General features: G+C 30.6%; 1 protein-coding gene across 5 annotated transcripts in view; it reads right to left on the bottom strand.

Annotated features, from left to right (window-relative positions):
- Nucleotides 1–24,169, bottom strand: part of tweek (transmembrane protein KIAA1109 homolog tweek) — a 421,377-nt gene that overhangs the window by 329,321 nt on the left and 67,887 nt on the right. For all 5 annotated transcript variants that reach the window (XM_085807394.1, XM_085807390.1, XM_085807392.1 and 2 more), the window contains 2 exons: nt 17,714–17,886; nt 14,261–14,386 (listed from right to left, as the gene is read on the bottom strand). In XM_085807394.1, coding sequence (XP_085663520.1) covers nt 14,261–14,386; nt 17,714–17,886 — 299 coding nt within the window. The remainder of the gene's footprint in view (nt 1–14,260; nt 14,387–17,713; nt 17,887–24,169) is intronic.

The following is a 24,169-nucleotide window of genomic DNA, read 5'->3' as shown; positions in this document are numbered from 1 at the left end:
AAAAAGTTACATAACACTTAAAGGCTGAAAATCACTTTTAATATTTCATTTCAAAGTAACTACAAAATATGCAATAAATTTCGTAAACATCAATTCTATGTTTTAAATCAATTAATACTATTGTTCATTTGCATTTTTGTTTACTAAATTCATTTCATAAATTTAAATTTAGTAAACAACTGTAGCAAACAATTGTTTACTAAATTCCTTATTACTAAATAAATTATTTGCTTTTCCGAAGGACATTTTCTTATGCCATGTAAATGAATGATAGCATTAATTGATTTAAAACATAGAACTCAGGTTTACAAAATTTATTGCATATTTTGTAGTCACTTTGAAATGAAATGTTAAAAGTGATTTTCAGCCTTTAAGTGTTTCGTAATTTTTGAATAGAAATTAATTTTTTTGCATTTAAATTTTCCAGTTATATATATTCCATATTGCTGTACATACCTAAAAGGTGGATATGTAAAAATTTGATATCATATTAACATTTTATCTTTTAATATGCAGAACATTTTTGCATAGATTTATATAAAAAATACGAGATTAAAATAAGCATATTTTACAAAAAATGCAGTAAATAGGTAATTGGAGATTTATGCAAATTTTTTACCAAAAATGTGCATTTACACACAGTAAAGACATCAGACTAAATTTTTACCAAAGTCATTCGTATATGCAAAGAAAACATAGGAAAGATTTAGGTCAATTATTATCAAATATATAAGTTTTTGTACCGTAAAATACAGGGAATATCTACGTTAATTTCTATCTAAAGTACAATATAGTTAATTACCAAATTCAGTAAACGACTGCAGCGCAAAAAAAAACATCATACATTTAGATTATTTGAATGAGTCTGCTAAATTTTAAAATTGTTAAATATAGACCAGGAAATTGTAGAAAACTTACCTTTTCCAATAGTTACGAAGTTGACTTAACGTTATTTTCCTTGAAGATGAATGTTTAATGTCACAAATATTGCATTCATATCTTCAGATAATACACAAATATATACATAATTATTTATTAAAATTTAGTTTATCCCAAACATGTTAAAGAAAATATTAATTTGCATGTAAGTTAATCGAGTAACTTCTGTTTTAATTGCACACATAATTATGATATGTAAACATTTATCAGCCAATCTTGCAATGTATTGTAATCTATTATTGTTGTCTTAAAGTTACTCAGTTTAAAATCTTATTAATATATTAGATCAGTACTGAAAGTTCACCTCTACAAAAGAAATGCTTTATCAAGGCATTTTTAAAAAGTTCCCTTTTACGATGTAACTGTTAATTTCATAAATAAGTTCATAAAATTATGCAAATTCAAAATTACCTAAATATGTTCTTTATTTTATCTTACATACCAGATAAAAATTTAAAAAGTTAATTTGCTTAGGAATATTGAAGTTTTTAAATATTTATCTCATGTGACTTTTTCTATGACATCATTATAAATGTACATGCTGATGTGGACGTACCAATTATTATTTTTTTTTATCAAATAGCTTTATGGTATTAAATGATTTAAAAGGAGGCAACTGGACAAAAGAAAGCAATTAGAAGTTGGCTAATTTTTTATTAATTTGTTGTCAAATGCTGTGCATTTTAGATTATGCTCATATGATGACAATGAGTTATTTAAATTATAAAATTATTATGAACATATCCCACATAAATTAACAAGTATCAAATTTCAAGTTGTTTGAAGTATTATGAACTGTAATACTTGCAAAAGAAATACACATGAAATTAATTTAAGAATTAGGTTTATTTTACAGGTATTCGAAAACTGCAATTACTGTTAAACAATAAAAACTAACATTAAATCTGAAGAGCATAATTTTTTTTCAATAATAAAATTCAACATAGATTTCATTCAGCTTCGCCATATTTGTTCTATAGTTCGCTGTTTTTAATATCCTGCTCGATTTTTGTAAAAGTGAATTCTTTGCCACCCAATGTTTTCAGAACAGCTCCTAAACAAGAAAAAGAAAAATTTGTAATAATTTCACACTTCAGATGTTTTCAGTTTTTAAATATAGTTGAAATATTAAAAGATGCAGATAAAATGCACTAAGTATTTCATATTTAAAAATTTAAATTTCAGTAATTAAAAATTTAAGTTCATACTATCTCACAGTAAACTTCAATTATATACCTTACACAATGCCTATAATTTCAAGTAAAAAATACCTAAAGATTTGTTTAGAACTGCAAGGTTAAGAAAGTGTTTAATGGCTATGTTTGTATTTAAGTACACAAGAAAAAATTTAATTTTTTATTAATTATATTGCATTAGCCTTTTGAACTTTACTCCTACATATAGTAAAGAATATTCGCTTTCTTACAGATAACGTTTTCATAAATAAAGAGTAAGCAGAAAACTAATCACAACACTATAGAAATATAAACAGAATACTTCATAAACATATACATGTCATTAACATATGTATATGCATTAACAGGCTATTTTACACATTTCAATAAACCAGAAACCAATACATAATCAAAAGTATTATCAGTAAATTCCTCCAAAATCAGAACACAAATCTTTAATTATGATAACAATGGCATGTCAGTTTGCAATATAAAATATTTCAAGTCTACATTCATGTGCATTCTAAGCAAACAGAAAGCTGAATAACAATAAAATTATAAATACCATAAAAAAGTTAAAAGCCACGTAGAATGATAGCAAGACTAAATGAAGTCTTCCTTCAAAAATCAATTTAAATTCAAAAATTTGCCTTCCTGTTTAACATACTAAATAGGGTTACTGCTTTCACTAAATTTCCTGTCTTGGCAAAATAAAAATTGTCACTTCTGTTGCAGGAAATATTTGCTGCAAACTTTGTATGCAAATAATCCAGTGAAAAAAATTTAATTGTGGCTTAAATACTTTCTTTATTAAATAAATGAAAAATTCCGACATAATATTAATTTATGATCCACATGAAGCTTTTTACCTCTACCATATCATGCAGCTATTTTAAAATATATACTCTCATATAAAAGCCACAGAATTTTTTTACCAATATTAATATAGTATAAATCATTAATAAATCTTCTAAAAACAGCCCAAAAATTTCTGAATTTGATACCCAAAACATAATTCTATGTAACTGTTAATGTATGCATTTGCTTGCACATACTTAAAATGAATTATACACATAAAAACTGAACATATTAACTTTAATAAATTCTTAATTAGCAGGATGACTCAATTAAGGCAAAATATGAAAGCAATCTACCTGATGGAATAGTTGTAAGAGATATATTTAAAAAAAGCTAATACTGTTTACCTTACACATGGCAGAAATTGAGTAAACTGTATGCAGTTGGATTATTTATTAGGAATAGAAGTTAGATCAAAATACCAGTTCTGGAAAGCTTTAACCATTTGGGTGCAAAGAAGCATCTCAATTTAAAACAGCTAATAGAATTTTATAACTTTTACAATCTAGTACAAATATTAGACACATAAACACTAAATGCCATTATTTACTTGCATATTTTCCTTCTTTGTGTACTTTACTCCTTAATTTTTCAGGATATGATTTAGAAACAGAGTTGTAAAAATGTATACTGGTAAAAAAAAATATTGCTGAAACTGATAAATCCTTTGAATTATATACTATAGTGCAAAGAGGGATGGAATATGTGACTAAATACGATAAATCAGATTACAATAACATTAAACAAATAACATGAAAAACTGAAAAAAGAAATTTTATTTGAAATTATTTTTTAACTCATGGAAAGACAGACAGTATTTCCAACTTATTAAATTCAATTATATCTTACCTTTGTCAAACCAATATTGGTACTTTTCCATTTTGCCGGTGCAAATGATAAAGTCGCCCAAAATGGTACAACCGATGCCAAACAGAATATCCTCGCTGGTAACCTTTTACGTTTCATTTTCAAAACACGTCGCAGCTATTTCTATCAGACTGAATATTTCTTTCAATACTGGGATACAATTACATAGAATTTTTACCAGATAGTTCAATTTTATGTCCTAAGGCCATTTGCGGTAATTAAATCAATTAGGATGCAATCACACGCTCACCCGAAAATACAGAAAAGGCAAAATCAAGGGTTAAATTCATCAATTCTAATGAGAATGCACTAGCGAAGTAAAGCACTGCGGTTTTACATAATTTCTGAGTAAGCTATTCATACGAAATGAAATAATTCTTCTATTTAAACTTGTATTCCAAATTAAGATTTAACTTGAAATTAATGTAGATAATTACTGGGAGAATTAGCGTAGTTTAACATGAGATGAGATCACTTGGGGTCACGTGATATGAAACGGCAAATCAGAATGTTGCACCATGAAAGCATAGTAAATTCTTAAATTAATCTCTTTTTATAAATACAAATTAATGTCTTTCTACAAATTTATTGTCTTTATTTATTATCATTTTACAAAATTTTAAACGATATTAAAATGTTTATGCCTTTAAAATAAAAATTTCTTAGAACTAACATTTATTAACATTTTTTATGTGTATACTGTGTGTTGTCGCCAATAAAGTCTGCTTGGCAAGATTTGCGCCGGCGAAACGGAAAAGTAGAACCGATATTTTGATTTTTTTTTATAATTTTCATAAATTTACTATTTTAGGAAGGCTCGGTAGCACAGTGGCTAGTGCGTCACGCAGCAGCTTCAGAGGTGCGGTGTTTGATTTCCAGGCTGGGCAAGGTTGAAGCAGCCTTTCATCCCTTGAGTGGGTCGATAAAATTAGTACCAAGTTCCATTGGGGACTTAATACCAGGGGGCCTGCAACAAGCTGACCACTTATGCACAAACAACACATAGCTCACCAATCTAGAAAGTAGATATCAAGGCATTGCCAGCCATGGCTCTCTAAAGGCTGTTTGTGCCATCCAGTTTAGTTTTAAGTTTTACCATTTTAGTAAAATAAAAATACATCTGTAACAGGTTTGGTTTAGGTTTATTTGATTAGTGCAAAGCACAATAGGGCTATCTGCCTAAGGTGAGGAATGCCTTCGTGAAGGTCTTTCTAAGGGAAACTGGCTCGTATACACGTTACACATGGGAAAAACCACAGAAACAGCCATGCAGCCAGACCGTTCACGGGATTCGAACGCCAAACCGAACTACCAGTGTTCAGCGACTTTACCGCTGGACCCTTGGCGAGCCTTCTATTACACAAGACCTGCGTGTGCAGGATTACCTTCGAAATTAAGAGAGTTGTATTTAAAATCGGTGCTAAACTAAAACTGCTTTCTTGCCTAATTTTATACTATTGAAAATACCGGTAATTGTCAAAATTATTCTTATTCAATATGTGTAAGATTATTAATGAGCTGCCAAACCATAGTTAACCATCTAATATACTACATTCAACGTTATTATTTTTCTTTTTGAATGTCAGGTTTTCATTATTTCTGCCAATATATCTGTAACAGGACATAAAGATTGAGTTAATGTAGAATAGAAAATTACCTTGCAACATATCCAATACGACTTAGTGGCAGTACTTCATTCTCTAGAAAAAACATTTTAAATTATTATACTTAAACAAAAAATTCATATTTGTTACAGCAAAACATCATTAACACAATAAACCAGAGTTGTATGCAAATCTAGTTTAACTCCATTCTTGAAAACTAGTTTATTACTTTCAATTTAATTTTAAAATAATAAAAAATAAGGTACGTATTATGATGACTACCTAGATATCTCACCTAAACTGGCAATCCTTGTAGGTTATACAGGTTAACCCTAACATAGGTTATAGAGGGCAGTAGAGATAGAGAGTATTAATCCCACACTAGGGACTCTAACATTTGGTAGGAACAGTTTGAAAAGTGAAACAGATATTTATAGTGAACCAACGCAAAACAAAAACAATAGTCCTTTAGGGACAAAGCCCATTTGGACTAATAAATAAATTAACAGCTTTTAGCTATTTTTTCTTCTTGTAAAAAATAGACATACAGAATATTTTTAGAAAATAACAGTACTTTAAGCATGCATTTTCCACATATTTAACACAATAATTCATTCTAGCTCTGTTGCAATACTGCAAAGGTACTCCTCTGTTATTAGGACGGGATTCAGAAATGTACAATGAAACCTCGAGATACGAGGAAAGTATGAGCAAAATACGAGCATTGACTCGAGTAACGAGCAATGAGCCAGACTGTTGGTATGGGTGGCGCCATTTCGACACCACCGAGACTTAGAAGGCCGTATCACTCCCCTCGCTACGTCATCTTACGTCACGATGAGGAGACCTCTTGCGACTCGTAGCCTTGACCTTTGACTGATATGTTCACGAGCTCTCAGTAGTCTTGGTGTGACCGTTCGCCATTGCTGTATTTTTGTATCTCCTATAGAAAACGTTTTTCTCTTCCTTTTGTTTTACGCTTACGTTTTGGATTAAACACACATCATGCCAGCTAGATGTTGCGTCCCTGGATGTAAAGGAAACTACAAAGGACAGCCTAAAGTGTCAATTTTTCGTTTCCCGAGGGATCCAGATCTTCGAAAGAAATGGATAATGGCGATCCATCGAAAAAACTTCCAGCCTACGAAAGCTTCTAGGGTAAGAAACATATGTTTTCTTGATTACTGATTACTGTCTATCATACTAAATATCAATCTGCTCATTATATATTTTAATGTAGTCTATATCATTCACTATATATTTTATCGTTCACTGTATTTATGCAACTGAATTTTTTGGTCTAGGTAAGAAATATTTTCAAAAGAATTAAGAGGAAAAAAAAATTAGCTATATATTTTTGTATGCAAAATGTCAGATGATTTGAAAATTTCAGTTGTCACCTTTCACAAATGAATAATAAAATACTTTTTGGTTAACATAAATTTGTAATGAAAAAATTCATAATTATCCTAGTTATAATTCTAATCTTTTTACGAATCGTTAATTTTAGAAAATGTTAATTAAATGGTTAAATAATTTAAGTATTGTAACTAACAAATATTTAGAACATGCCATAGCAATCTAGAGTGATATTGACATAAGAGAACTCCAATATTAATTATAATATGTATTAAAAATGTAGCATTTTAGGCCCAAAATATTTTAATTCTTAGTTCACATAAAAACTGAACAATTGACGTCCGTTCTCAAATTCAGTAATAGTTAAAAGAGACCAATTGTAAAACATTACGAAGTACATTAGTCAAAACTGTATTTATAATTTAAAAAAGGTAAACAAAAGAAGAAAATTTCCATTAAATATATTCTTGAAGTATAATGATAAATATTTTAAAAGTATATGTTCCCTAAAATTTAGCTTCGAATTTAAGCTAATAAAGAATCTGGCAAAACCATCAAATTTTAAAATAACCATATTTTGTTTTCTTGTTATAAGAAGTAATTTTTTGAACTTACTGATTAATGAAAATTCTTGATTTTCAATTAAGCTAATATTTTTTACTTAAATATACCTATTACAACATTTCAGAAAGTTTTAAAAAAAGAATTTTTTTCCTTATAGAATTTTTATGAGGATTCTAATTGTCTCTTTTATTTCATTAGGTCTGTGAGCTTCATTTTGCTGCATGTGACATCGAAAGAGTTTCAGAAATCTACGATGAAAGAACTGGCAGAAAAGTGACAGCAGTTTTACATCCTCGTCTAGCATGCAATGCTGTTCCTGGAAAAATTGAAATCAGAAGTTTTGATACAGATAATATTGACCTCATTAATACTGACAAGAATTTTATTAGTGCCTTCTGTATGTTACAAGTAACTCAAAATGAACTGGATTCTATTAATGTAATGCCACTCATAACATATCTCACTGGATATTGCGTATATAGATTTCTGAAGAGTGTGAAATGTGAGTATTGTCGGGAAACCTAACTTTAGACAAAACTTTGGAATTGGATGAAGAATATCGTTTCATACTGAATATGGACCGAGGCGGATTGCTATGTCCACAACCAGATGTAATAACTGTCGTATCATATACCTATATTGTAGTAAAAAAATTAGTATCTGAAGAACATGAAGACAATTTTTTAAAGGAATGCAATCAGCGATCTCTTGCATGGGCATTAACGTATCAAATTTTAATAGACGGTGAATGCATAACCTATGACCAATGTAATAACCTTAGAAAATATTCTAAATTTTGTTATAAAAGCATCATGCAATACTTTTCTTAAAAATTACTGTAATCAAAAGAATGATGTGCTGAGAAGTACTTTAAGGAAACGAAAGCTTCAAACTCTAGTAAAATAGATAATTTGTGTTCAGTTTAAATAAAGCCTTAAGTTTATGTAACTGTAAGTTTTATTTATGCTTGTATAAAATGTTTTAAATATTAATGAAACATATACATATATTTTTATGGCAATTTGAATGAATTATTTATTTTGTTCTATTATACGCAAACTTCATGATTTAATGGAAATCTAATCTTTAATTAAACATTTAGATGACTTAAATATATTTTAATTGTATTTAACGATTTCTGGTTACAATTGAAAAGAGAAAGTAGTGTTATTAGTTTTGATTAGTGTGATTAAGAATGATAGATAAAGATGTACGAGGTAGTACTTGTGTACCCATAATATTTGCAATATTAATATGCAAATGTATACATTTATTTCATTTTTATACTAATAAAGTTTTAGGCGTTTTTCTAGAAAAATAAGCATAAACAATTTGCAAAGAAATATTTATAGAGTTAGTTTAATTTCAGTTCTACTAATATAAATAATATGCTATTTGCATTATGTATGATGATCAACAATACTTATGATACCATGCGAATTTATTATAGATGTGTGAAAATGAATTCTATAGAAAGGTCAAAGTAGCAGTTTATTCTTTTTATACGACATTAAGCTTTTGATTTAGCAAAACTCCTTTATATATTTTATAAAGCACGAAATGCACTACTTTTATTTCAATGCTTTTTCTTATGTGTATATTTTTCTAAATGTAGAAACCTTAATGTTTTGCTGCATCTAATGTGCTAATATGTAATGTAATTGTTATTTCATTTATTGCAAAATCGGATTTATTTAGATGATTTTTTTAAACTCCAGGCATAAATAATGTGCAAATATACATATAAAGCTAATTTTATTGTTATTATAATTTTTGCTGCTAGCATTTAAATTTATATGGAAAGGAATTCACTTGCTACAGTGGTGCAGTAATTTGTTTGAATAATGCATAGTGTTTTTAAAATTTGAGTTTTGTTTTAGCTTTTTACCTGTAATTTACTTTATATACTCAACTGAAAAGGCATTTTCATGCTTTTTTAAAGCTCTATAATGTTTTGAGCTTTGAGAAATGGGATAATGCTATTAATTGCTCATTTATTCTTGGAATTAAAAACTGCAGTAATACTAAATAAATAATTGCATTAAAATAAGAGTATTAAAGAAAAGCATGTTTATGTCACTTATCTGCTACATGGAGTCTGTTTTTTTCCTTGTGAATTTTTAATATTTTATAATCTTTGAAATGCTAATAAAAATTTGTTTTTTGACGCAAAACGTTTTGCATTCTTTTTTTTTACATGGAACTAGGTTTTTTTGGATTAACGAAACTAATGGTAATTTTTGCAAATATATTTTTAGCCAGTAGTATGCTACTGAATATTACTTTGTTAACTTTGCTTTCTAGTTAGATGCTAGAAGATAATTATTATATAAAGTTTTAAAATACTGAATAGAAATTTTTTGGAAAATTTAAAAAAATCTAGAAAATTAATATATTAATTTTGGGTTGACGTAAACATGACTAAACAAGATATGATATTATCCATCTGAATATAAAAATTAATAATAGTTTCCTTTTATCTATGGTTTTCTGCAATTCTCTAGGAAAAAAATAACATTCATTATTAAAAGCACAAAATATATAAACACTAGCCAAAACGCCGCTTTCAGATCTGACGCAAAGGAAGTTGTATCTTTGTACTCAACAGCAATGATCATTTTTCCTCCCGGCGCTCGAAGGTACGGGGCCTCCTTGCCGTGACGTCACTTTTCAGTGATACGGCCTTCTTAAGTCTCGGTGGTGTCGGCCATTTCCCTATCCGGCTCAACTCAGGGAATCCCCTCGTCAGATCACTCAGTGTTCTTTTATATACATGTTTGTGCACTTGTAAGTTAATTGTTTTGACATTTAACGTGAAAATAATTATTTTAAGATGCCTCGCAAGAAGATTGTTGCCTCAGATAGTGCTGCAAAGAATAATAAGGAGGCTATGGCCGTCGATATCAAGAAAGAAATCATAGATAAACATACGCATGGTGACGGAATTGGCGAAGACTTGCGGCCTTTCAACATCGAAAATCTATACTATTCTGAAGAAGTAGGAAGAAATTAAGAAACATGATGTAGCCAAAGGAATTATCGTTGCTTCCAAGCACCATAAAAGTACTCCTAGATGTTGAGAAGCTGTTGTTGGTGTGGATTAATGAGAAGGAATTAAAATGTTGGTAACAAAGTTAAACTATGGTTATATTATTTACCAGTGTTATTTATTAGGAAAAATTGACTTGATATTAAAATGTTAATATATTTTGGGGTGTGGAACGGGTTAACTGAATTCCCATTATTTTCAATGGGGAAGCTTGTTTCTAGATACGAGAAATTTGCTATACCAATTGAATGCTGGAACGAATTATGTCGTCTTCCACTGTAGATTTGCAAGCATGTGTATATGCATGTATGCACATTATGTGTATAAGTATACACATACATACATAAAGAATATACACATGCACACACAAGCACATACATTTAAAAATGCATGCATATAAACACGCATTTCTGAATCTGGTCCTGATAACAGAAGAATACCTACATGAATCATAGGATTTACATTAATCAGTTTTATTAGAATGCTTAAATGCAGAGGAGTTACATTAATCAGTTTTATTAGAATTCTTAAATGAAATCTTCACTATACGAAAATTCAGTTTCATTTCCAGCTGAAACTATATCAGGACAATCTCATTTATATTATTTCCCTCTACCAACTGAACATTTTTAAAACCTTTTCTATTCCATGGAAAACTAATGCTACATTAAACATATATTTTCTAAATCTGAAAATTTTAAGTTAGCTTAGAAACTGTAATTATTCTTAAAGAAGTTTGATTTATGCATTTGTTAGATCAATAAAATTACTTTCCTGTGAGAAAGTAATATGGCATTGAACAACATGATTTTACACATCAAGATATACTGAGTGAAAATTCCTAAAATGTTTTATTTCTTGGTATCTCTGCAAGAATTGTATAAATAAGACTACCTCCCTTTAAAAAAAATTTTTTTTATTAAATACTATGAAGAAAATTGGTTACATTATTTACAGTTCATAATTAATAGAAAATAAATCATTTCTTAGCTTATCAGAATTTATTTTTATCACATTCATAAACAGTACTAATTTAAACAAACATACCATTATGATTTCAATAACTATGAAATAGAAAATCCAAATGTCTTTGATGGTCTAGTAGATTGGACGTCTCGTTTACTACTATTCAGAAAGGTGCTGACTCCCCAGACTGTAATATATATATATATTTAATTTACAAGGGAAAAAGCAAGAAAAATATAAACAATTGCTTGGTTTTATATAAGCATTTCTGCACATTTACAATTTTCATTTTTTTAACTATCTAGTTATATCAAAATACATGATTTAGTAAAATATAATTCAAATAATTTAAGGTATTTTAGATCAAATACTAACTTTTCAATAATTTTTTTCGTGTAAGTCTAGTAATCAACATAACTATCAAGTTTTGACTTATGTTTAGAGAAACCTGAAGCTGCAGTAAATAGTAATAAATTTATTCAAAACTGAAAGTTAAGCATTCTTACTTTATTTTCTTTCTTTAACTATGGCAGATCTTTTAAAACAACAAAATCAAACAAACAAGAAAGAAATGCATTCATGAAAGGACTTACTTATTATTCACGAAAGGTTATATTTCAGTAATTACAAGTGCATGAAAATTCAGTATATATATATAAAAAAATGAACACAGATTTGGAACAAAGTACCTGTGTTTCTATCGCATAAAATTTCCTTTTTTAATAGCCCAATATCTTTGAGTTAAAGATTATATATTAAAGCAAATTTATAAAACTAAATTAAAAAATAAGAAATTAAATTATTTTTAGGGAAAACACTAAGCAAATAAAAAATTTTGAATTTCATAGATAAATGAAAGTTACATACTTTATTTTTTGGCATAAGGTAGATAATATTTCCAGAACAAATTTCTGAACAATTAGTCATGTTAATATTGCCTTTCTTTTTCCATTAAAAGCTATTTCCTGCTTAATTACAGTATGCTTTAAGATAAATATTAAAAAGTTTGAGTAAAAATAATATAACTATAAAAAGGTGAGACACATACAAATAGGAGTGACACAAACAGTAAGAAACAGACTAGTGCAAAATTTTTTCAATTTATTGATTTGGTATTCTATGTCATTAACAGTACCAAATCCTGAAAATGAATCATTAGGCACGTACACAAAAGAACAACACATGGAAAATCACATTTCCTACACAGATGCTATTTATAAAATTTTATATAGATGAAGAAAGTACGAGTATTAAACACTGAAAATATAAAACATTTACTTACTTTCTTCAAATAATTAGTAACATCGATGGATTCAGTCATGAACGCCAATCCACGAACAAACAGTATTCTTTGCGACTTTACCATTCTTTTCGACCGCCATTGCTGACTTCACAAATATCCCGCCACAACCGGAAGTAGAAAGTGTCTGCTTTGCCATTGGTCAGTGAACAAGAATTGCAACGCTTTTTTTTTTTCTTTATAATTAAACATATTAAGAAAGCCTCTAAATTAGCATATGAAATAAACTTACTTTCGCATTATATAAATTTATATTCACAGCATCTCTGTATTAAGGTAATAATTAAATTTTTCTACGAAAAATAGAAATGTCTGCGTATGCGTACGCTCAGTGTATAATCGTAAATCCGGTTAATTTTTATAAGTTAGCGTAAAATTAACTATGCAAATTTTGAGTTCATTTAACTGGACCCTTGTACTTATTCTGTAGATCTCCATATTAAGAATGTCTTTAACTGTTTCAGGAAAAATATAAAATATAATTTATAATTTTTTATTTACATTGTTTATTTCTTTTTCCTCATATAAAAGTTATTAAAATCGCTATATCATTCTTCCCGTACATTAAACAAAATTAAAAAATGTTAGCCTCATGGGATTTTTATAACAAAGATTAAAGAAACTGAAATCTATGCAAAATATCAGGATTCATTCAGCTTGCAATTTTGTAGAGCTATTATTATTATTATTAAATAAAAATATTAGTATATCTTTGATTATAATTAATGATCCTTTGGTCTACATTAAACTATTGTTCAAGAAGTTAAACATTTTCAAGCATCTTCTGCTCTATTTATTATTCTATTCCTCGACATGAAAGATTTGCTAGTCTTATTCCAATTTAAATGCCCACATTTGCTAAACAAAATAAGGCGAGTATTGTACCAAACTCAGTAAGTACACAAATTTAATATACAGCTTATTCCAGTTAAATGGGTAATAGGATTTTCATAAAAGAAATTAAATGGTGTAAATTAATGTAAGTGTTGATATGAATAAAAATAACAAATTTGATATAAGAAAATAAATACGTTATTTTGAAGATCTTTATATTAAGAAAATATAATTTTTTGCAAAAATGCACGTAAAAATTTACTGCACTAAATATTTTGAATTAATAAACTTCATTTTCAATCTTTTTAGACTTATTATAATATCTGCAAAAGTGATGAATGAAATATACCATAAAGGCAGTAGTTTCTTTCAGAACATTCGGATTCGTATAATATGCGTAAAAGTGACGAATAAAATATAGGCGATAGTTTTTTTCAGCACATTCGGATTCGTATAATTTTCGTAAAAATAACATGTGGAAAATAACGATAAAGAGTCAACAGTAACTTCAGCCTTTTTCATTCGTATAAATTTTGTAAAAGTAACATGCAAAAAATATCATACGCTTATTTCAACAAAATTATACGTATATTTTTGGAGACGTGCTGCCTGGGAAGTATACCTACATATAAGGAAACTCAAGTGTTTTGATTTTTAATAGTTCTAGTATTATATGACTAAATTAAATCACACGTCACATTTCACTCACATTAAAGTACATGAATTAATATTAAAGACTACTAACCTTTTCTTTTGAAAATAAAATATCAATTGTTGCTTCTGACAAAGTACTTAGTCGAATGTCAAAGCTTTCACACAGCCTCTTTTCCCCAACATTACTTTGCTTTGTTACTCCAAGAGTTTGATAATCCTATATAAGTTATAATAGAAATATACTAAAAATTAAAACAGCAAGAAAATTTTTCATTGTGTAATGAGATTAAACACAATAACATACATAAAATTTCTACAAAATAAGGGAAAAACAACCTAAACTACAACTACTCATAAAGTACATAAAGAGCAGACATAAAATGTTCCATAAGTACTGCATAAATTTGCATGCAATATTCTTTAATATGAATAGACAGAAAGTCTCCAAAGAGATGCACCTCTATGGCCAACAGCTTTCAGAAATGTACGCCCGAAAAATTATGATGCTGCATCCACTGCAGAGAAAAGGAACACCATTTTCAACATCACAGCTATTTTAAGAAACTGTTAACAAACCAGTACTCATATATTTATGATAGTATTAAAACTGAGTATCATATGCACAGTTTTGCAATGCATGAATTTATGCGATGTTAATTATCATTTGGATACTTTGAAGAGAAGTCATCTCGAAATTGTCATTATTATCTTACATGTAGCTTAAAGGTAGTTTGCCTGAGCATTCATATATGTAATTATACAAAAAAAAAGGGGGGGAAGTAAGAAATTGATAGCGACAACAGAAGCGGCATCATAAATTTTCATCTGCGCTTTTCTAAAGAAAAATGCAGACAGGCATGCACAGATATAGACTTTTGAACACCTTTTCACCACTCACAGCAAGGATCATTGATATGCAGATTTATGTAACATTTATGGAAAACCATGTACATTATACAAAATGCATTGCTAATAGACTCAATGATATAAAATAGGCACATGCAACTTTATCTACTAATATATCTTGAGGATAGAGTAAATCTGTAATCAACCAGCAAAAAGTCTGAGCAATGCTTACTAATTGTTTCTTTGAAAACAGTTTTCAGTAAATCATCGAAATGTTTCAAAAACTGAAGAACAGCTTGAGCAAGAGGATTTTTTTAAATTATTACATTACACTTGGGTAAATATATTCATATCATTTTTCTGTGGATTTCAGCAATTTTTACTTTTTCGAGCTTTCTTTTCTGTTTCATGAAGACCTTAATTATTAAATAAATACTATTTCCTCATAAAAATTTTAAAAGACAACCAATAAGCAATATATTGCATTTTATTACAAATAATGTAAAAAAAAAAAAGCTTAAAAACATATATAAGTGCAGAACCCTCCTACAATGCAAGTCTAAAATACAGGGGTTGGACAAAAATATGGAAACACATTTTAAAAAAATGTTTCTTATGTTAAAAATGTTAAAAAAACATGCTTAATATGGTGTAGGAAACCCGTTGGCATCCAAAACAGCTTGCAGTCTTCTCGAAATGGATAAATACAGTTCCTGTATGTTTTCCAAGGGAATATTATACCATTCTTCCTGCAAAACGGTGGCAAGTTCAGATAACGATGTTGGCGGTGGATAACGAGAACGCACTTTCCGTTCCAATGTAGACCACAAAGGTTCGATAATATTCAGGTGTGGTGACTTTAGTGGCTAGGGGAGATGGGACAACTCATCCTCGTGCTCAGAAAACCAGTACTGGACAATGTGAGCTGTGTGAACAGGGGTTTTGTCGTCTTGGAAGACACCATCAGCATCGGGGAACAAAGTTTGTACCATGGGATGAACTTGATCGGCCAAAATGTTCACATAAGTCTTGGCAGTCATGTGCCCTGACACAGTTATCATGGGGCTAGCAGAGAACCACGATATGGCTCCCCAAACCATAACAGAACCCCGCCATGTTTCACTCTTGGCAACAAGCAGTCTGTATTATAGGCTTGAGATGGCGTTCTCCAGATGTAAACTCGGCCAGAAGTGGGAAACAATGTGAAAGAAGACTCATCAGACCATATTACTCGCTTCCACTGCTCTATAGTCCAGGCTTTATGACTTAAACACCACTTTTTCCTGTTACGGGCATTAGCATCACTGATGAGTGGCTTCTCAATTGCAGCACGGCCAGCAATTCCCTGTTTATGAAGCTCCCTTCTAATGGTTTTGGTACTCACAGGGTTCGGTAACACAACATTCATTGCAGCAGTAACTTGCTGTGTGCAGCTGTGGTCTTCTTATTTTTCGTCACAATTGCCCTTAATGATCGTCTGTCACGATCACTCAGGACACACTTTCGTTCGTGCTGTGATTTAGCAGATGATGTTTTCCGCTTTTCAATTATGCGGAATAAATCTTCGATACAGTACCTCTTGAAACACTAAACACCTCGGCTACCTTGCTTACGGAAGCACCTACCATACATGCTCCAACAATTTGCCCACGTTCGATATCTGTTAACTCTGGCATAATGCAATGACAACCTCACATAACAGTACTCCGACAATAACTGAACTGTTTAGCACATTTACGAAGTTGTATAGGTGGCGTCAGTAGTCAAAAACACCAGCGCCATCTACATATTTCATTAAAATCAATCTTTCTTTTCAAGCATGCATTTCACAAGGTATTTCCATATTTTTGTCCATCCACTGTACGTGATATGGTAATGTATGTCCCGTTGTGTGACACTGCTTATAAACAGCACCCACAACTAGGATTTCTATTCGCAAGTGATAGTCACAAATGCTTTACATGAATAGCACAGGAAATTAAAAAATATCATTACTTCTTCCTACAATGCATTTACTGTCAATAGACTAAAAATAAAAACAATATATTTTCTTAATGTTTTAATTAAATGATAGATTGTTTAATAAATTCTACCTAATTTTCAACCTTAAAATTAGGTAGAATTTAAGGTTGAAAATTTTAGATCTTCCGACCTTAATACAAATTTTGTTATGCAAATGTGATATGTTAGGTAAGGTTATTGGGGTATGACAAAGCATATAAGGGCCATCTCCTAAGGTGAGAGATGCCTATGTGGAGGACTTTCAGAGTGAAATTGACTCATATTCATGTTTCATATGGAGAAAACTATGAAAAACACCTAAGCAGCCAGCCCATTCACCTGGGACTGAATCCAGCTCAAATTCCCAGTATTTAGAAGCTTTAACTACTTGGTCATTAGTGGGACTTCTGAACAAATGTGAAAATAGTTTCTTCACGAGAAGCATTTTAAACAAATGTATACTTGCAATGAAATTCATAAACTTATGTTGACTTTCTATCCCTCCACCCATTTTTTAATCTTTTTGCCAGTAAGTATTAGATTCTTATCATAAATCACACATTACCATAACACAGAAATATTAGCACCATTTCTGGCATTCTGGTAAGATTGCTTAGATAAATAAAATTTGCATTTTATCTGCACTGTGCGATTTAAAAGACTAAAAACATTATTAATACTTTTGCAAACATATTACCTGAGGAAAAAAGAATTTATACAAGTGTTCTCTCTGTCTGTCAGCCCAAGGTCCATAACTGAAATCAGTACCTTTGCCACATTTAATATCTAATCCCCATAATGGAGCAGTTGAACGCTGCACAACATCACCATCAGCCAGCTCAACCATTTCTGGTTCAGCAGTAACAATACCTAGAACAAAAGATATTTCATTTACTAAAATATAAAGAGGAAATCATACAACTTTATATAAAGTTCCCAGACAGTATTTTTGTTACTTATATTAATCAGCTTGTATGAATATCTGGCATTACAGTCCATATGGTGCTCAGAAATAACAATGAAGTATTATCACTCAATTTTCATTCATCTTGTACACAAAAAAGAAGATGGCATTTAGATATCTTGTTCTATTGACTGACGGTTTTCAAAATTTAAAATGCATTTTCCATGTCTCAAAGAGATAAGTTAGCACATTTATTAAATCTATGCAGCGCATTGCAAACATATATTTTATAACACAAATTGTACTTTACTGGAATGACAAGACACCTTTTCTCATTTTCAAAAGTTAAATTATGCAAAAATATCACATTTTCTAAAAATAACATCAACAGTTTTGCAGTTATTCAAGATTAAAATTCAATGTTAATTTTTAAAAGCAGCAAAAATTTCTCTATAAACTTTTAATTAATGTGAAATCTGGTTTTTTTTATGTTCTTCAATAAATAAACTTGTGTTAAAATGTACTGAAATTTTCGAAACCATAGTATTTTAAATTTCTGCAAGAACGTGCCGAGAACGTCTAGTAAACACACAGAGATGTGCAGATATTTTAAGTGATCTTACTTGAAATAGGATATGTTCCTCCCTATAAGTGCTCTTGTAAAAAAACACTGCTTTATTGTGTTTCTTTCTTCTATTCTCCAGATCATAAGATGATTATGCAAGAAACAAAAATAGTATTTGCATTCAATTGTGAACATTATTAGCTTTCATTGTGTGCTCCATTTGACATGTTTCCATGCTGCTCATATTTGAGCAACAGATATGTGCAAACATATCTGTTGAACACACAAATGACCTTCCAGCAAATGGCCCATATACACAAAGACTTCGTGACACATTTGAAGCATAATACATCTTCTGGCAACAACAAAATGATCATCAGCAAGCTAAAATACTATTACAGTTTTTTTCCTCCCTTCGAAATAAAAAGCAATTATCGCAAGTAGTTGCAAACAGACAGATTATGGAAGCACATTTCTTAACACTGCACACTCATTAAACATACAATTCTATAATCTCTTGATTTCAGTACTACTAATATTTGACAATCTTACTCTTTCATCCTTTCACCCAGCTTTCAGCCAACAGCTCGTCATTATGGCAATTACGTGATTTCCGCAAGACATCATACGCCCCACAGTTTCTCTGATAGCTCATCTTTTCAAAACCAGAACATTTATGGTCATTAACATTATCAAAATTCCCTCATTATAATATTAAGCACCTAGTTTAAAGAAAAATATTAATGATTAATACATAGATACATTTCTCAGTTTGGACTTATCTACACTTGCCATACCTGCTCACTGATTTTTCACTAAAATTACAGCAGAATTTGCATGATTCACATCACTATGCTGATCATCTGAAGGATATTGTTCAAAAATGACTTGAAGGCTGTGATATATATATATATTTTTCTACTGGAATACAGTGCTGAACTTAGTGTTGTGCTTTAAGTTCATTGGAGTCAAGAATAACATCACAGAAAAATGAAAAAACAGTTTTAGACCTTTATCTTGCTCATTTATGAGAAACTTAAAGAAAAAACCCCATTCCGTAATTTGTGTATAATGAATGCATGTCACCTTTTACTTACCCAACAAAAGTTGAAATACGTTCCTTCCTTTCTGTACTATCAAAGTCATTGTTAGTTTGCCAAGTTATTATACGATCACTCTGTATTATATCCACTAAGTAATATTTTAGAAGCTAAAAGATTAAGTGTTAAATTACTTTTCAGAATCTCATTTGAATCTTAAGTATTTTTGTCCAATTTTGGAAGTATCTACATTACCCAATTATTCAGAAAATGTACTATCATCCCAGTCAGTATAGTGCTACCAAACTAATGAGCTCACATTCAAATTCTAGGTAAAATGTAGATATTTACGATTGCAATATCTTTTTGGAAGGGAGCACAAAAAATCTGATGATCCAAAAATATTTGAGAAAATCTGCTCCAAAATTTTGCTAACAGACAGTTTAGCAGTTAAGCTACACTTAGAAAGAATATTTGCTTTATGTGCCTTAATTTTAAAATAGCACTTTATTTTGTGATAATCTACTTAAATCTCACAGACTCTATGCAATGTAATCATATGTGTGCAACTTTCAATCTAAAAACTCATACCATTTATACCAAAATAACAACCTATCAGAAAATCCCAAATGATCTTCTATTATTTTAATGAAATTTTTCTCTCAATCAAATTTACTCATCAATTAAAACTGAGTTAACCTTAAATAGAGGAATAAAGCCAAATGTGAGTGTCTCCCTAAGAACTAATTAATCGCCTCTTTGGGAAAGGAAACAAATTTAATTGTAACTATGCCACTCTTTTCTACTGCATTTTCTAACTCTAACTTAAATGGTTTTTGCATCATACCAGAACTTAAATTTTTTGGAAGTTAACAAACAGCAAAACAAACACAACTAACTTGTGACCCTTTTCCAGTTGAATTAATAATCTTATACTCCATACATGATTTAACTGTATGGCTTATTGTACATTCCCCAACCAAGATATAATAAAATTTCTGTATTTTGTAACTATGTTAAAAGTTGTGCTTAGTGTGAACAGTGACGATGTCGTCAAGTCTTCAAATTCAAATTTTTCTGCAAAATTGTCTAATAGCTTGCCCTGCAATAGGGTGTAAAGCTGGAAACCATACAGAACTGTCAGCAATTAATGACAATCGCAACTAGGTAGCTTCATTCCAAAAGGCATGTTCAACCATCATTGTTTACTTCTCACCATCTGCTGTTGTGTGGATTGTCAAGCAATTTCTAAATGTTTGTAGAAAATAATCCATGTGATTTAAAGAACGAATGCTATGCCATACTTTTACTTGGTCTACATTGTGTCGATATAATTCATTATGAAGAGCAAACAGGATTTATGGTGTGGACATGCTTTGATCGGTAATGATGCAGTACTAGAATCATTAAGAACGAACAAAGTATTAATGGTAGCTTGCGTGTAATTGTGGGGATCATATACGTTGTGGATGGTTCATAATGAGGCAAGACATATTTATAAAAGTAAAAACTTTATTAAACATTACATAATGACACTTCGACCAGAAAACTGAACTGCTGCATCATTTTCCCACTCTGCTGCATTTTGTCAGTTCTAATAATTATTTTTAGAACGGAAAATATGTGTGTTGTTTCCATAGCAACATAGCATATCATCTTATTGGTTATATCATTTCCATAGCAACACCACACAGTATCCCTCCCCCAGTGAGGGAGACCGAACATTACAAAAAATACATAATTGAAATTATAAGAGTTATATGTAGTATATGCTAGACAAATTTTGAGGGAATTTGAAATGTCACCCCGATTTTGTGATAGTTTCAGGAATAGTTCACATGGAATTCTTCAATGTGTCCCTCTTACTGGAAGGTTTAATCTTATGGACAAAATTTTTATCACTAATAAAAAATGCAGGTATGATTCGATCAATTGAAGCAGTTTGATTCTTACCGTTCACAGAGATGATGAAAGTTTTGTCATGTTGCTCAATGACAGCATGAGGACCTAAGTATGATTGATGAAGCAGATGCTTGACTGAGACAATTCTCAAATAAACATGAGAACACAATTTTAAGGATGGATGAATGTGGACAGGTTCTGAAGAGTGTTTTGATGATGCAATAGAGATTGCATTACCGATCATAAACGATTGACATATGTTGGTGTTGGAGATGATGCAGAAAGCTGATCTGAGCACAAGATATCCAAAGTAGCCTTAAAGTAGTATCGTAGACTAACTCAGAACAAGTTGCCTGGATCTCGTCTTTGACGGAAGATCAAACACCCAAAAGTATAAGTAACGATTCTGTCCAGTGAGGGTTTTCTTATACTTTTATACTGTTTTTCAGCTGCTAATGGAACGGTTCAATGATAAAATTTGCTTGAGGTCTATATGCAGTGGTGCGAATATGAGTGCCCAGCAGGTTGATGAACATCCTGAAAAGATGCGATTCAATTTCGACCCTGGTCAGAAGTGATAGTGGAAGGGCATCCAAAATGAGCTATTTGTCTGCTAATTAGAGCTTTACAAGTTGTTTCAGCCAACACAGCAGATGTGGGAACTACTTCAGACCATTACGTGAAGTGATGGATTATGGTCAAGTAATAATGATAACCTTCAGAAATTGGTAATGGGCCTATAAAATAGATGTGAATATAAGAAAATCTGACATCAGGAAGTAAAAATGTCAAAAATCGAGGATTTCGTATGCCTATGTATTTTTGAGCATTAACATTTCTCATGAATCTTCATGGAGTTTTTCATAAAAGTATCCATGTTAGGCCAAATGTAACGTTTGCAGATCAGTTTTGAAGTGGCAGATATACCTGGATGCGAAAGGTTGTGAATACTTTGGAAGATAATAAGTCTAAATGAACAGGGAATGAAAGAACAAGGAATATCAATTGTGGAGTCAAAGTGGAGGTAAATATCTTCAAGAGGGAAATACTGTTTATAGAGCTTCAAGGAAGATCTAGAACTTAGCAATTGTTGTAGTTAATTGTCTGTGAGTTGTGCTAAGACTAACTGTTCGAAATCTAGAATAGGTGAGTGAGAAACAGAATCTACTTCTATTCAGGAAAGTGTATCAGCAATAACATTTTCTCTACCTTTATTACACTGTATATCAGTGGAAAATGGACAGATATAATCTAGGTGTCTCAGATGTTGAGGAGAGGATTTTTCAGCTTTTTCCCTGGCAGTGAATGTTAGTGGGTTTTGGTTGGTATATATTACAAAATTGTAACCTTCTGTTAGAAGGCTGAATGCTGAAATTTCCTGATAGATTTGTAAATTACCAAAAGTTCGCATTCATACGTAGACCATTTTTGTTGACTGTTATTCAGTTTTAAAGAAGATGCTATTGGCTCCCTTTGACCACTTTCGGGTAGCATGAGAGAGCTGCCAATAGCAATGCTAGATGCATTGTATGTCTTAAGAGGGTAGGCTCTTGCAAGACGTTCTTTAGGTCTGTCTTTAAAAAGATATCAGTCAAACTACCTGTAGTTCAGGCCACTGAAAACCCAATAAACAAATTGTTTGTTGTACTTGACATCTTTGAGGAAATGTTTGGTTCTTGCACAAATGTAAACAATGTGTAATTAAAATACCTGTGTCAAAATCTGCCCGATTATGCTAATCAAGTCATTATGTTCTATTTTTGTGCTTCAGTATTATTATTGTGCTTATGTTAAAGTCATTATATTTTAGTTTGTATTGCAACCCTATGCTTTTGCTTGAATTTATTATTGTTTTTGCTACTCATGCTTATTCTTGCCTATATAACTGTCACATAACCCTTGTGATCTCCTTACCCTTGCTATTACAGATTCGAGCTGCCATTACTCACACTTAATTCTTTATACATGTCACTAACCTGCTTATTTCAGATAGTCACCAGCTCGACGCCTTTGTGCCTTTAAAATCCATAATGAATTTTAATTGAATCACAAGTCTAAATTTTAAATTAAAAAAAAACACTTTCTATACCAATTATCAGATTATTTACTGTTATTGTCCATAACTAAAACTATTGATCTACACAAGGTAAGGCTTCTAGCCTAGGTATCCAGGTGTCTCAACGCACCGTCCCACTGGAGAGCTTCTTTAGCTGCTAAAAATGCCCTTTCGGCTTCCTCAGGCCACTGAAGATGATATTTAGTCTTTTTAGTTGGATGGAATGATTTCTTTTTGTTAGAATAACCTTTGAAAAACTTAATTAAAGGGGACAAAATGTGTGCAACATGTGGCACAAATCTGTGATAAAAATTGAATAGGCCAAGAAATCTGTGAAGTTGTGTTAGGCTTGTTGGTCTAGGAAATTTAGAAATTGCCTCTATCTGGATTTGGAGAAATACCTTCTTTAGAGACTTTAAATCATAATAATTCTAAGATAAGAACTTCAGATATACACTCTGAAGGTTTGATTGCTAAACCATAACAATCTCATCCTTTAAGAAGAGCACATAGATGTTTAATATGTTCTTCATTGCTTTTTGAGGCAATCAAAATATCATCAATATGCATATACACCATTTAAACCTCATCGATAATACTTTAAAAAGTGTTTGGTGCATTGCACAAACCAAAGTGCATACAAGTGCTCTCGAAAATACCAAATGGTGTACCAGTTTTATGGACAC

This window comes from Stegodyphus dumicola, chromosome X1, assembly GCF_044657685.1.
Source record: "Stegodyphus dumicola isolate Sdum_Otavi_A_Nest chromosome X1, ASM4465768v1".
In the NCBI taxonomy this organism is placed as follows: Eukaryota; Metazoa; Arthropoda; class Arachnida; order Araneae; family Eresidae; genus Stegodyphus; species Stegodyphus dumicola.
Note: the sequence above shows the minus strand (reverse complement) of the source record. Positions and strands in the feature narration are given on the sequence as shown.